This window comes from Daldinia loculata (genome assembly GCF_022478755.1).
Source record: "Daldinia loculata strain CBS 113971 unplaced genomic scaffold F4817scaffold_90, whole genome shotgun sequence".
In the NCBI taxonomy this organism is placed as follows: domain Eukaryota; kingdom Fungi; phylum Ascomycota; class Sordariomycetes; order Xylariales; family Hypoxylaceae; genus Daldinia; species Daldinia loculata.
Window position 1 is genome coordinate 31,463 of NW_026054944.1, and position 15,328 is coordinate 46,790.

A 15,328-nucleotide genomic window follows, 5' to 3' on the forward strand; every position below is an offset into this window, starting at 1 on the left:
AATTATATATCGTATAATTAAATTATATAATCGTATAATTTAAATAATTTATTAAAATTAAATTAATCATTTTTAAAAATATTTTAAATCATTAAATTTTATCTTTTAACCATATAATTTTATATAATAATAAAACCAATTATAATATTTACTAATAAATTAAATATATAATAAACATGTAAAGTATAAAAATCGTAAACTATAAAAATTATAATATAACTAACTTTACCTTTTTTATAATAAATTTAATTTAATTTAACTTAATTTAAATTAATTTAAAAAAAATACTTTTAACACAATTTTTTTTTTTTCCTTCTTTTTTTCTTTTATATTATTATAACCTTTATAATTAAACTATTTACCTCTTTTAATATTTTAATTTAAATTTAAATAAGCTTTTATATTAATTAAAAATTTTACTTTTTTTATAATAAATTAATAATAAATTAATTTATTTATTAATTAATTAATTAATTTATTAACTTAATTATTACCTTTTTTATAATTAATATTTTATAATTAATTATTATTATTGTTTTATATATTAAATATAATATAACTTAAAAAACATTATATAAAAAATTATCTTAAATATTTTAATAATTTTAATATAATAATTACCAATATTTTGCCAACTTTATTTTTATATATAATTTTTTATATACATTTAATAAAATCTCTTTTATTTTTTAATATTTAATTAATTAAAATATGCTATAACCTTTATATATTATTTTTATAATTATTTTTATAACTATTTTAATAAATTATATATTTTTATAAAATACTTTTTAAATTATATCGTATTTTATATATTTTAACTTTAATTAATAAAAATAATAAAATAAAAAAATTAACTTAATTAATATATAATATACCTAATAAAATTATCAATAAAATTATATTAAATTATATTAATTAATATTAAAAATTATAATATTAACTATTAAAATTACCTAATAACGTAACTATTTAATTAAGCCATAATAAGGCATTTTTTAATAATAATAACAATTTTTTTAAAATTAAAATTACAATTTTAAATCGTTAAATAATCGCCATTAAATAAAGCTATTAATTTTAAACCTAAATTAAACCTTTATATTAAATTTAATATTATAGTTTAAATAATATTATAAATAAAAAAAATAACTTATATTTAATATAATTAAAGTTATATAAAATAAATATATATAATTATAAAAAATACTTATATTAAAATCTTAATTACTTGATTAAATAAAGTCACATAATTAAATAAAGTCATTTAATTAAATAAATCATTTAATACACGACTTTTATTCATTATTTAAAATTTTAAACCAAATTTTAAAAATTTATTTTAAATTATATAAAGTTTTTTTTAATTTATATATTTTACCGAAATTATTATTAAATTTATTAAATTATTTAACGTATATTTCTTTTTTTATTATAAAAAAAGTTATTTTTACGTTTATTTATTTAATTTTAAAATTTTTAACGATTATTATTAAAAATAATATGTTATAATTTATAAGTTTTATAATTAAAATAAATATTTTAAAATAGTTTATTTTATTTATTTATTTAAAGGTTTTAATTATTTATTATATTTTATATTTAATAATTTTATTATTAAATTTATATTTTAATTTAAAAATTTATTTATTTTTAAAAATGTTTATATTATTTATAATATTTATTAAAGTTTATGTTTTATTTATTATTAAAAATTAAAATTTAATTTTTATAACGGATTTTTATTTAAATTAAAAATAATTTTATTATATTTTTATTAATATTATTAATTTTTTATTTTTTTAATTATTTTTACATTAACAGTTAATATTAATAAAACATATAATATAAATATTTAATTTTTAAATTTAATTATTTTACTTTTTAATAAATATTATAATTTAAAATAATTAATAACATTTATATTAAAATTTAAATTAAAAAAAATATTTAAAATATTTTTTATTAATTAAATATATAATAATTTTTATAATTAAATTATATTATTTTAATTAATATTAAAAATAGTTTAACGATATTATTTTATTAATAAAAATTTTATAAAATTATTTAATAATTTTTTATTTTAAATATTAATTTAAATATTTATAAATATTATTATAAAAATTATATTTTTTTTAACATTAAAATAATAGTTTTATAAAGTTATATTTATAACGGTTTTTATTTTAATTAATATTTTATAAATAAAATTATTTTAATATTTTAAAAATATATTTTTTATTATTTTTTTATTTAATTTTTTACGTTTTTTTAATAGTAATAAATATTAAATTTTAATATTAATAATTTTAACGTAAATAATATTAAATTTTTATCCGTATATCATTTAAAATAATATTATATTTAAAATATTATAAAAGTTTTTATTTTATAAATAATTAATAATTTATAATATTTTAAATTAATATTATTTTAAAATATTTTCTTTTATTATTATTAATAATAATTTATCTTTAATTATAATATTTAAACTTTTAACTATATTATTATTTTAATATTATTTAATTAAAAGTTATTAAAATAAAATATTATGCCATAATATTTAATTTTTAACGTTTTTCGCCAGAAATTTACCGTTTTTATTAAAATAAATAATTATACATTTACGTTTTTAAACTTTATATTTTTAAAATAATTTAATAAATTAATTAATATATTTTTAAACCTTTTATCAATTATTTATAAAATAAATACTATTAATATAAAAATAATTATTAATTATTATAAATTAATATTATTTATTTTTATATTTTATAATATAAAAAAATTTATATATATTTATAAAAATAACGTTTTTTATATATTTACTTTATAATAATTTATTTTTATAAGATTTTTTTTACATTTTTTCACATATATAAATTTTATAAATATAATATTTTTATACGTTAATTATTTTTTAAATAATATTTTTAAACTTTAATAATAATTATTTATTAAATTATTTTATTTTTTTATATTAAAATTTTATTTTAAAATTAATATTATATATTAAAAACGTTAATTATATATTATTATAAATTTTAAACATAAAAAAGTTATTAAAACATTATCCATATATTATAAATATAAAATTATTTAAAAAAATAATTTTATAAAAGTTTTATTATAATATTATTTATATTTTACGATTAAATAATTAAATAATAAAAATTAAATTTACTTTTAAATTTAAAATATAAAATATATTAATAAAATTAATTTATATTGGTTTTTTTTAATATTATACTTTTTTTTAATAATATTTTTATTAAATATAAAAATTTTAAAATTTCCGATACCGTTAATAATATAATTATTTAAAAATAAAATAAAATTAAAAAAGGTAAATTTTTATTAATTAAAAATAACATATTAATTACATTTTAAATTAAATATTTAAACGTTTATTAATAAATAATTCTTTAACGCTATTATATTAAATTATTTTTTTATTTAAATTATTTAAAATTTTCTTTTATATGTTAAAAACGTTATAAAATTTTTATTTTTAAATTTTAAATTTTTTTTATTAAGTTTTTTATTTTTTTTTAACTTTAAATATAAATTTTAACATTTAACATTTAAATAATATAGTTTTTTATAATAATTATATTTTTTAACCTTTTTTATTATTGTTTTTTTTTATTTATTAATATTTTAATATTAATACGTTTTTTTCCGCGTTTTTTTTACATTTTAACCATTATGGCTAATATATTTTCACTTAATTAATCGTTTATTTTTTAACAATTTTTTTTAATATTTATTAAATATATAATATTTATAAGTTCGGGAAATTTTACCGTATAAAAAATTTAAAAAATTTAAAATTAAATATAATAACAATTATTTAATTTTTAAATAAAATATATAATAAAATGGTTAATAAATAATTTATATTTTAAACTTATTTTAACGTATTTTTTTTTAAATATTTAATATTTCTTTTTTAAAAATTTAAACATTTTCGAAATTATTTAATTTAACGCTTTTTTAACATTTAGCCAATTAAAATAATAATAAAATTTTTTTTTATTAAATTTTTTTTTAATTTATAAAAATATTTTAACTATTATATTTTCAGATTTTACCATTTATTTTAATATATTAAAAAAGCTATTTTTTAAAAATATAATAATTTTATATTAAACAGTAATTTATTATGGCTATAAATATTTAAAAAAAATTTTAATAATGTTAAATATTTACCCGTTTATATAATTATATTTATTATATATTTTTATAATTATTTCCATAATTTTATACTATTTATAATAATTATTATAATTTATTAATTAAAAAAAATAATTAAATTTAACGTTATTTATTTAAATATTAAAAATATTTATTAATTACGAGATAATATTATTTCTTTTAATATTAATATTTCCATTTTTACTATTATTATTAACGTTATTAAATAATACTCTTTAATTAATTATATTAAATATTATTAGTTTATAAATATAATAATATTATTATTATAATAAATTAAAAAAAATTAAATTTTATTAATATATTAAAATTTTTATTTATACTTTACCGTTTATAATTTATTTTAAAATAATATTATTAATTTTAATTTATAAAATTTTAATAATAATTTCGAAAATATCCCGTTTATTTAATATAAAAAAAATTATTAACTTTTTTTCGATTATAATATTATTTTTTTTTACCGTATTAAAAATTGGAAATTTTTTCCCGTCATTAACGTTTTTATTTTAAAAATTATATTATTTTTTATTTTATAATTTTCTTATAATATTTATTAAATTTAAATAATATTTAATAATTAACGTTTATAATTTAATAAATATTTAAATAAAACGTTTATAAGTAATTTTTTAAAAATTTTTATTATAATTTATAATATTTAAAAATAATATTTATAATTAATTAAAATATTAAAATTTATAATTTTATTAAAATATAATTATCGTTTTTTTTAAAAATATTATAATAAACTTAAAATTTAAAATTATTTATATTTAATTTAATTTATTATTAAATATTAATATTATTTTAACTTAATAATTTTTCCGGTTATTTAAAATCTTTTTAAATTAACTTATTTTAACTTATATATAAAATATTTATTTTATTAACGCAAATTTTAAACTTATAACCTATTAAAAAATACAATATATAAGCTATAATTATATATTAACTTAATTTACCAACTATATAAATAAGAAAAAAGGTCTTTTTTATATATACATTCTATACCAAAATACCATATACTATACCTAAAAGTAATCCCTTGACCACTCATTTTAACAAATATCCACATATTGCTGACGTATATTCGATGAAGAGCTGAAGCTGTCCTTGCTCAATGAATCTCGAACGTGCTACATCCGAATCGGGCACGCATTCGATGCCAAAGACCCGTACGTCATCTCGCAAGAGGCTTCGCCCCTGTATTATCGTAACTCCGCCACGATGTGGTTTCTTTCTGGGGTCTATTTCTTCGAAATGACAATATCAAATCCAGAAAGGGGCACCTATACCTAATAACCAAGCCGGTCGATATGCTTCCATATGCGCGTATTGCTCTTGGAATATAGGGAATTAGCTGAATATAGGGAATTAGCTAATCGAGACACGGATGCGTGGATATGTACTTAGTCAGATTTAGTGTTCATAGAGTCTGGTCCCTTGTACAAGTGCTTATCTTAGTGAGATGAAATATGCTGGATGAAAATACCATTTTCCCAATAGGGATAAATTCACTTCGTTCATCCACTCCAGATGTGACCTGAACCCCGCCATCTCGGAGAGGGCTCAAGATAGAATGGTATCCGAGACGAAGAGATCGTCCCGTTACTATGATTCCAAATCGGACTGGGGTCATGGTAGGCTGGGCTTACGTGCTTTGGGGAGAATTATTTTCCAACGTCTTTGATTCGCCCATTACAACGACATGACCGCGACTAGAGGAGGATCTTCATTTGATAGAGTGCTGAGTAAAAAAACTTATGTGATGTAGTTTATTTTATAACATCAATAGTTGCTACTTTAATACAGCGTAAGAAAGGTGCTAAGAATTCTCCCTAAAGTTGTACAATATCCTTCGTGGGTGCCCAACTCATAATACACACATTTAGGGGACCTAGATGTGAAATTATGGCATGATTAGTATTCTCATTCTCTTCTCATGACTTCTCATCAGCTTAACCTTCCAGCTCGGCTCGAAAACCAGAGTCTCTTCCTATAGATAGCTTCCTGAACGAGTCGATGCTAGGAGCAGGACTCGGGATTGATCCGGTTAGAGATGCTCGGGGGGTTGAGGTTATGCCCGCCGTAATCGATGATCGTTTTTCTACGGCGGATAAAAACGTCCCGGATGATGAGATGCCTAGGTAAAGTCGCGTATCAGCTATTTGTAATCTCATTTATTATATTCATATTCCTTAGTTCGTTGGTTAAACACTTACTCGCCTGATATATGAGCCCGCTGCCATCTTCGCTCATGAGCTTTCGTGGGAAGCCACTGATGGGTAAGACTACTACCCCACTATGGTAAGGACGAGTCTGCAAGCAGAGGGATATGTTGACCTGTGCATCCTCTGTTATGGTACTTATTCGGACAGGGTCAAGTTGGAAACCACCCTGTAAGTGCATATCTTGTAGTACAGAGTTCGTGAGTACAATCTGCCGCGGGGGCCAAGATGCACCTTCATCTAGTATCTCAAGGAGGAAATATGGCTCAAAGTCGCCGTCCAACCGAGATACAAGGAACCACCCGAGGGCCTTCAGCTCGTGCGAGGAAAGCCTAAATCTACAAAAGATAGAACCTAAAGTAAAGTGGTTACTTAAAAACTCTGTTATGAAGAGGGATTCGTAAATGTAGTTTAGGGGGTGGGTTGGAGGAGGGCTTACCTGTACAACTATATCCAGAAGCAGTCTGTTTTACACTGCCGGCGTCCTTCTCGAAGAAAAAGGTACTCGCGACTAGCCTATGTGCGGCTTCGACGATATCTTGGTGGTTTTGCCGTAACACCTCAGCGGTCTCTTGCTCCACGGAACTTATCTTGTCTAACTCGTCGAATTTTGGTAACTTAGTCAAGAGCTCGGGACAGATGCGCATATGGCGTTGTCGAGTTGACTCTTCCTTCATCGCACTGCTAGACATGAAGCGATTCCAAGTCCTGTCACATTGTCGCTGATTGTTTAACTTGTCTGTCTGGTTTGGGACGGGATTGTTGAAAGAAACTAGCATCGGCGTCTTGGGATCACGGACGACATATCCGCTTGTTGCATTCTCCAGACTTGTGTCATCGGAAGGCAGCAACGTTGCTGAGGCTTTGCGCTTATAATTTCCGGCCCCTCCTCGACCTTGTCTGATGACAGCACTCGTACTAAAACCCGCAGTCGTCACGGTCTCGTTAGTCATAGACCGTGATGATTGAAACGTATTTGGGTCGTCTGTATTACGATCGCCTACATTACGACCCGCGCCGATAGAGAGCATCAGGTCTGGTGGGCGATCTGCTACGTCGCCCCATATTGACTTGGCCTCATAATGGGCAATCAACACCGGGCATGAGTAACGGATATCGTTATTGGCATATTCCTGGCTGGTTTCGGGTTTGAGAAACGGTTTAAAGAAAGGAGGGGTTGCAGATGTCGCGCGGGCGCTATCTCGAGGGTTTGGTTAGCTTGATGTTCACTGTTAAGTCATTAGTTGTAGGGAGTAGGGGGCTTACGCTTCCCACATGCGCATTTCCTTTGATGGCGTATCTGATCTAACAAACCTATACGGAAGTCCTGATATTTTTATTAGAGAATCTCCCAGGAGTACATATGTCAGGGCACACTCACTCTTTTCATGTAGATCCGGACGATTATAGTTGGCAAAGACAACAGCTTGTCGCTCAAGGCCTGTCGAAGCAGTGACAGCAACCTTTGTTGAAGTTGTGACGAGAGATCTATGGGTTGCGGTACCAAAGAAAGGTTGATCAGATAAGTGTTTTCTCAGTGCCTTCGTAAAAGGTTGCGTCTTGTATAGACTACCGTGGTAAAGACTTGATAGTGTACCAAAAAGGGGCATGCTAGTCATCTCTCGAGGTACGAAAGCCTCCTTGCATAGATCCTTGAATTTCCGTATTGTAGCGTCGACGGTCCATTTCTTAACTCCTAATCCAATTGCGATGATACCGCCAGAGCTTAACCTGGTTAGCAAAATCTCCAATTAAATAGTATTCTGAAAACTTACTTAGTACCAACAATCAAGTCGAAGAACAATTGAATAGGTAAGTCTGGACCCAAGACTTTTTCTATCTCGGCGAGAACTTGTAACAGTATGATGCCTCGCACGCCACCACTACAGTCATTTAGTTAGCATATCTCAACACACCTTGCTATGATATGGATCGCGTACCCATCGAGACAAAGCACCCGGCTGCCTGCATAACGTGGCTTCGTCACGATAACCCAGGGTGGATTGGCAATAACATCCCGTACATGTAGAGGGCATCGGCTGATCTCAATAGTGGTTCTCGATGTTCTGGTCCCATATATTTGGGCGCAGGGGAGGCAAAGAACATGACCACATGGCAGTGCGCACTCTGGCAATTCTCTCAAGCAGCAGAGGCAAAAAGAATAGCTGATAAAGTCTGTCGCCACACCTAGTACGTTGGAGTAGAGTTCGTTCAAACGTTCCTGGTGGATAAGAGCAGCAATCTGAAGCTCGCTCCTGTCTGGGAACTCCTGCCCAAGCTTGAAGCTAGAGGCTTGAACTTGGGCCAGGCTTGCTTTTAGTAGTTCTTCCCAGACTGGCCGAAACGCATCAATATCAAAGCTAGATTCGTAGTCGCCGTCGCCGATGATCTTTCCTTGCTTGTTCTGATGCCCTTTGGGATTATGGCCCGATCTAACATTATAGCATCGACCAAGATCTCCGCTAAAAGACGGGTTTGTGAAGCTGCACGGGCAGTACATATCGGCAAATGTCTGTAGCGCACCAGCGCAAGGCTTGGCATAACGATCATCTAGGAGACGGCTTGCGGTACCTACATAGTAATTAGCCACATTGTGTCGAACCAGCCAAGGCAGATCTAAGTTCACCTGGTAGATTCTGACGAACAGCGTCCAGCATCACGCACGATGCTATCATTGGCCCCATCGCCCGAAAGATCTGTTCAGTATCGCAGCTAAGAATCAAATTACTAGATTTCTGTTTGATCGCTAATGCTAGGTTCAATATGTTCCCCTCAAAGTTTCTGGAGATAGGGCTATGCCGAAGAGTCTCCTTCACGAAATCAAACGGCATATTGAGATCTCTAGTAAAATGATCGTATGCTGCTTGAAGGTAGAACTGAAGCTTCTCCGTATTAGCTAGCATGCGCACTTCTCTTTTCCTCAGATACGAAGCCTTGCAGCGGTCTTTCAGCAAGCTAGAAAGCTTGCCAACTTGTTCGTCTATCAACACTGAATCACTTTATGTCAGCGACGGTCAACTAATTGTTATGTTAGGGGTAAGGCCCAGGATATCGAAATCTTCGCCTAGGAGGTAGCCCAAGGGGTGGGTTTTAGGGGTAAGGGATGCAGGAAATAGACCGAGATAAAACATCTTACTATATGACCCCTTATATGGGATCCTGATGACATTTATGGAACCATAATAGCATTCCAGAAGCTCCTTGGTGCTCCTTATGAGCTTTCCACGCCTTCGCCATGTTTGCACCTATTGAATATCAGTACCATTTAAAATTCACTATCTCTTCTTTGACAATTAGCAAAAGAAAAAGATGTGATGGGTGTGAGACCGAGATATACTTAAACATACTGTGAATAAGTTAGCTTGGTTTCCGATAGACGCAGTGGCGGGATATTAGGTGCTCACCATGTTCCTGCAAGGCCGGCTCACGTATGACGGCGTCGTGAATATCTGACATTAGCAATTTCGTAGCCGTCGTAGTATCCCACTCCCTTTCATCGACATTGATATCCGTGGCATTGAATACGATTATCGCATGAGGAAGTACGGGTTGGTTGAGTGATTTATCAACTTAAATATCAAAAGTAAGTGACTGTGCATAGTAGTCAACGTAATATAAATCGTAAATATGAGGCTTCTCGATAGACATAGAACGCTTGGAGAAAGGGGCAAAGTAGGAAAGCGAAAGTAAATAGGGAAAAAAGTTACATACTAGAGGCCGCACCCCAACGTATCAGTTTATCAAGAACCGTTGATTCAAATGATCTTGGATTTCGCAGAACAAAAACTACAACGTCAGAGAAAGTGTACAGAATTCGAGGATACAATTGGCTGACGGCGAATTCTCTCTTTTGGGTATGAGGCGTGTCTGCCCACAGGATCTTTCTAGTCAAATAGTGTCTGTTCGTACTAGTAATGTTCGACTCTGAATTTGAACCTTGTGGGTGATGGCGCAGCTGCTTTGGGATGGCTTCTCCTCCACTCAGACCTTCGCAGTCCACTAATAGTAACGGGTGGCTGCTATATAGAGTTGATGGATCTGCGTACAGATGGACATCGCCTGTGGTGGAAATGCGATCATGGCTAGATGATGTTACCGGGGCATAGTAATTGGAACCCTCAGGCGCCGCCAGGTCATGACGGTCGATGAGGAGTTTGATTAGGGTGCTTTTACCAGCGCCTATGATATAATCAGTCAGGATGTAGATGTAGAAGTATCGCGACTTACCAGTTTCCCCAATAAACGTCGTCAGCTGAGGATATCGCTCGACTGTCTCGTCAGTGACAGTCTCGCTCATTATGGCGGCGAACCGCCCAAAATCGTGGAATAGGGGGTAGCCGAAGGCATCGCGACCAAACCCGAACCAAGTCGTATCGCGGTCCTCGAGAAGCTCGGATTCGTGTTCAGCTTCCGTACGTATCGGTTCTAAGATTTGACGTAACCGGTGGACAACAAGGGGGTCCGCCTTCTCGTGCGGTTTGCCGTTCCTGTCAATCATCCATGGTGGTTAGTCTCCTTCGCGCGATTATGAACAATTTTCTCATAGATATAATATAGTAGTATGATTTTCAGGGGTAAAAGCTTCTAAGATTTATCTACTGACCAACCAACGGCGCCCGGAGTGTGTAAGAACCACTTTGGCCAACACACATCGCAGAAGGCAAAGTTATTGCACTGGATGCAAGTAAACGTCTTCTCGGCATTTGTTCCACATGTCTGGCAGGGTTGCGATAATGATAAACGCCCCGCCATGGTATTTGAAGGTCATGGTAATAGTAGAGACCCTTGAATAGCGAGCATTTAGTCGTTTCTGGTACGTAATCGCTTCTTGGAGAGTTAGTCGGAACTCCTCGGAGCTCGAGAAATAGAGACCCTCGAGCTTTGGGGGATTCGCTTCCCCTCATCAGCAGCATCAGCCGCAGAGGGGTGTCGTTGGTGAAACCTGAATAATCTTTGCTTGGCAGGTTGGACGACACCTAAGAAGGCGGGTAGATAAATGAGGTATCGGATAATCTAAGACACGAATATGACATCTTCTTAAAAGCCAATTCCATGCATAATCTCATAGTGAGTACGTAGGTACCCATCTTATAATAACTCTAGTTATACTTATAGCCTATTGTTCCTAGTTATTCCTATTCCCTACTTGAAAATATATCCCAGATAGAAATGGCTTAATGAGTTGAAGACACTAAAACAATATTTAGCTGTGGCTGAGATCAATTGGCAATAGTCAATTTCATTTTCATGATTGGTTGAAACTAACTGTATCAAGATTCGATCGGCTTTAATGCTGGGTTACATATGCGTACATAACGGACCTTTTTACTATATTTATATTTATTCGTGAGATCTTGAGGCGTGGTACGTACGTAGGCACATATTAACCAAGTTGCTGAGCTGGCCCTCGGGTCTTCGCATAAGGCATCAAAAGTTGACGAGATATACGGCACGCGTCGTATCCAAATAAAGGTACGTTTGGCGTGTAAGCGCGTGGCATTCCTGTGGATATATTCGTAGTGGGGTATTCAACAGGGGAAAACCCCTCCATATCATAACTTGATGCCTGACGCGAAAACTTGATGCCTTATACCAGCTTGTTGGAGCTGCGCCCCAGCAAGCTGAGCTAGCTTCAAAATTGCTGCCCCTGGAGGACCAACCGAACTGAGCGATAACCTCTTCATGACGCGCAGTTCAACTTAACGGTCAGAGTTATAGTTATCAAAAGTAGCAATCTGATCGACATTGATTGTAGAATCACCCAATTAAGGTATGATTAGAGGGCAGTGCTACTAACTCAAGCTAGACTATGGAGTCAAGCTATGTAGAAGTATCCTCAAACATCGCTCAGGGGACGAGCAAAGGTAGAATATATAATGAAGTCTTGGCCCCGTGTCTTCTGATGGAACCAAGCTCTCTTGCTTAGATCTGTTCTGTGTAGACTTGCTACATATTTCTCAATCAGAGTAGTCAGCACGTATCTTTCTAGTTTTCATACCATGGCCTCTTCAACGGCCCTGCCTGTTGCCCTACTGGTCATATATCTTACAATATCTCCGTCCTTAATCTATATCGCCATAAAGCATGGCTTGAAGCATGGAGCGATCATCGGCTGGTCCTTTCTCTTCATATTCTGTACTCTAAGAATCGTCGCGAGTGCTATTGAGATACACGATACTCATAGTTCAAGCGCTGCATTGGTTGCTAGCATTGGGCTGTCTCCCCTCCTTGCTGCTGCTTGTGGCATTCTTCATGAGTCGTAAGTCCCATACGACCTCAAGTACTTCCAACCGTCTCTTTAAAACTCACTATATTACAGGCGCGCTTATACCCTTCCGAAATCACGACGACTATTTGACGCTCCATACCTCATTTTCTTCCATATCCTTGTTACGACTGCAATTGCTCTTGTTGCTGCCGGTGCCTCAAAAATCAACGACGACACGCTGCCACCGGATCAGATCAAGCGAAGCCTTGCTCTAGTGAAAGGGGGCATGATCATATTACTCTTGGGCTGGCTTTCACTTGCAGTGATCACCCTCACCACATTTCGAGACTCCCTGGTCCGCGAGTCGAAGAAGCTAGCGGGGAGTGAGTCAGGGAAAAAACTACTTCTAGCTGTTGCGATTGCTATACCTTTCCTAGGCATTCGAGTACTGGAGAGGGTTGTTTATTTCTTTACTCAAAACCAGGAGTTAAACCCAGTAACGGGTAGCCTTGGTCTACGAGTTGGCCTAGAAGTTATAGAGGAAATAATCGTAACCTTACTCTTTGTCTTCACAGGTATCATGACCCGAAATATTAAAGCAGCGGCCGTGGTGGACTGATTTTAGACACATGCGGAAAATTTCCAAGATGGATGGGTATATGACTAGAGCAGAAGTTCATATTGATGAGGATACTTTTCGGAACGTTATACCCATAGTCCTCATAGCTTAGCATCATACCCGATAAATTAATATCACCAACTTCCGTTTACACTTTCAGAATCAAACTGTCAACAGGCGGCTAGTGTCATAACTATCGCAGACAGGAGCTAAAAGTAAAGTGAACTCTTTTAGTTCTCCATTGTCGACATAACACGGTAGAATATGTAAATAGCAAGTACTTTGTAAGGTTAATGAGATTTGTAGTATGTAATTTATAAAATATCTTTGATATGCCCATCCATATAGTTAAGTGTACGGTCCTCCAGATACATCTCACGCAATAGGTGCATAAAAACTGAATTTCCTCTTTGGGCCATACTTATTCTTCAGAGTTAAGAGCCTTTCCTGGCGCCATTTTTCGTGTCCGTACCAATTCTCCTTTGCTTCATCTCCATATGCATAATTGACGTATGTATGCATCTCACTCCTACCAGTACCCTCGTGAATAATATTACCGGATTGGCCAGCAAGGCACATACCTAACATGTATTATACAAACCATCTGCCTATCTAGCTGGGTACGTCGCATAGACAATGGAGATATGGTAAGAACACTGCGCCGTAAGCTACAAGCGTATAGTAAAGCGTATAGTAGTAAATTCATATGCGAAGCCACGTACGAAGTATGCAATAGTCCTTAAAACCCACCTGTTGACCACGTAGCCCGCATACTTACTTCGGAGCCCGCTTAATACGTTAAATACCTATATCTAACGTTTCCTTTTCCTCTCTCCTTTTTTTGGATTGCTAACTTAAAGGTTACGGAACCAACCGTGAAAACCATCGCCACCTCCTTACCCGGTGTCACGAGCCTAGCTATCTTAGCACCAATAGGTGATGGTCTCTATGCAGTCAGTGGGGGAGTCTTTGAAAGAGCTGTTTTATACTATAAATGTTAATTCCGCCAATACCACCGCCTGGTCGAATAAAAGCTTTAAAAGTCTTCTTGATGATATACTTTTATTAAGAGTTATATTATTTGCAAATTGGTCTACCAGCCTTTCCAGATAAATTATTTTTCAGAATACTGGCATGCCATTTGTTACCAATTTTATTAATAAAATAATATGGTTTAATTCGATTGGTAAAATTAATTTGTAAATAAGATAAATTAATTTATAAATAAAACTTTATTTATAAATTGGTTATTTTAAACAATATTATTTATTTAATAATAATAACAGTAATATAATAATTTTATATATATATAAAATTATTTTATTAAAAATAATAAAACAATATTAATAATATATAAAATAAACTTATATTAAATGATATATTATTAAATAATATAAAATTAATTTATAAATAAAAGTTATTAACGTTTTAATATTAAAAAATAAAGTTATTTTAAAACTTTTAATAAAAATAACTCCGTTTTATAAAACTTATTTATATTATTAATAACGATATAATTAATTATTAAAGACTTTTTTAACGTATTAATAAACGTTATTAAATTATTTTAATTTTGGTTTTTTTTAATTTAATTATAACAAGTTATTATATTTATACGTTAATAAAAGTTTTATTAAATCGGGGCGTTTTTTTTTATACGTTTTTTTACTGGAAAATTTTTTTTTATAATAACGTAAAGCTTTTTTTTTATTTATTAATCTTTTTTTTAACTTTTTTAAAACGATTTTTTTAATAGTTTATTTTAACGTTATAATTATATTTAAAAGTAATTATTTTTTAATTACGGTTAAAAAAAAGTTTAAAATAATTAAATTAAACGTTTTTTTAAATAAATTACTTTTTATATGTTAAAAAAAATTAATATTATTTAACGTTAAAAGTATTATTGTTAAATTTATTATTATAATTTTAATTTTATTATAAATTTTATAATAATAAAAAAGGTTTAAATTCGATTTTATTCCGTTTTTTTTACATTAATATTTATTACTTTACTTAAAATTAAACTATAAAAATATAATTATTAAA

General features: G+C 30.0%; 2 protein-coding genes across 2 annotated transcripts; one reads left to right on the plus strand and one right to left on the minus strand.

Moving 5' to 3' along the window:
• Positions 1-5,949: 5,949 nt before the first annotated feature.
• Positions 5,950-11,943, minus strand: F4817DRAFT_353085 (FabD/lysophospholipase-like protein). The gene is made up of 13 exons (XM_049305303.1): positions 11,056-11,943; positions 10,680-10,939; positions 10,164-10,631; positions 9,858-10,021; positions 9,589-9,697; positions 9,079-9,441; positions 8,393-9,023; positions 8,228-8,335; positions 7,834-8,177; positions 7,719-7,779; positions 6,892-7,649; positions 6,447-6,806; positions 5,950-6,367 (listed from the first exon to the last, which is right to left on the minus strand). Exons 1-13 carry the CDS (start codon positions 11,202-11,204, stop codon positions 6,183-6,185), a joined length of 3,960 nt encoding a protein of 1,319 aa, XP_049154124.1. The 5' UTR covers positions 11,205-11,943; the 3' UTR covers positions 5,950-6,182.
• Positions 11,944-12,364: 421 nt separating this feature from the next.
• Positions 12,365-13,417, plus strand: F4817DRAFT_353087 (uncharacterized protein). The gene is made up of 2 exons (XM_049305304.1): positions 12,365-12,711; positions 12,772-13,417. The coding sequence occupies exons 1-2, from the start codon at positions 12,452-12,454 to the stop codon at positions 13,277-13,279; spliced, it is 768 nt and encodes a 255-aa protein (XP_049154125.1). The 5' UTR covers positions 12,365-12,451; the 3' UTR covers positions 13,280-13,417.
• The last annotated feature ends 1,911 nt before the right edge of the window (positions 13,418-15,328 follow it).

Excerpts from the sequence above, each read along its gene's own strand:
- F4817DRAFT_353085 (XM_049305303.1), bottom strand. The coding sequence starts at position 11,204 with ATGGCGGGGCGTTTATCATTATCGCAACCCTGCCAGACATGTGGAACA. Across the intron at positions 7,650-7,718 it reads GAAATGCGCATGTGGGAAGC|CGCCCGCGCGACATCTGCAA; the intron begins GTAAGCCCCCTA and ends CCCTCGAGATAG. Across the intron at positions 6,368-6,446 it reads CGGGCTCATATATCAGGCGA|GCATCTCATCATCCGGGACG; the intron begins GTAAGTGTTTAA and ends GACTTTACCTAG.
- F4817DRAFT_353087 (XM_049305304.1), top strand. The coding sequence starts at position 12,452 with ATGGCCTCTTCAACGGCCCTGCCTGTTGCCCTACTGGTCATATATCTT. Across the intron at positions 12,712-12,771 it reads TGTGGCATTCTTCATGAGTC|GCGCGCTTATACCCTTCCGA; the intron begins GTAAGTCCCATA and ends ACTATATTACAG.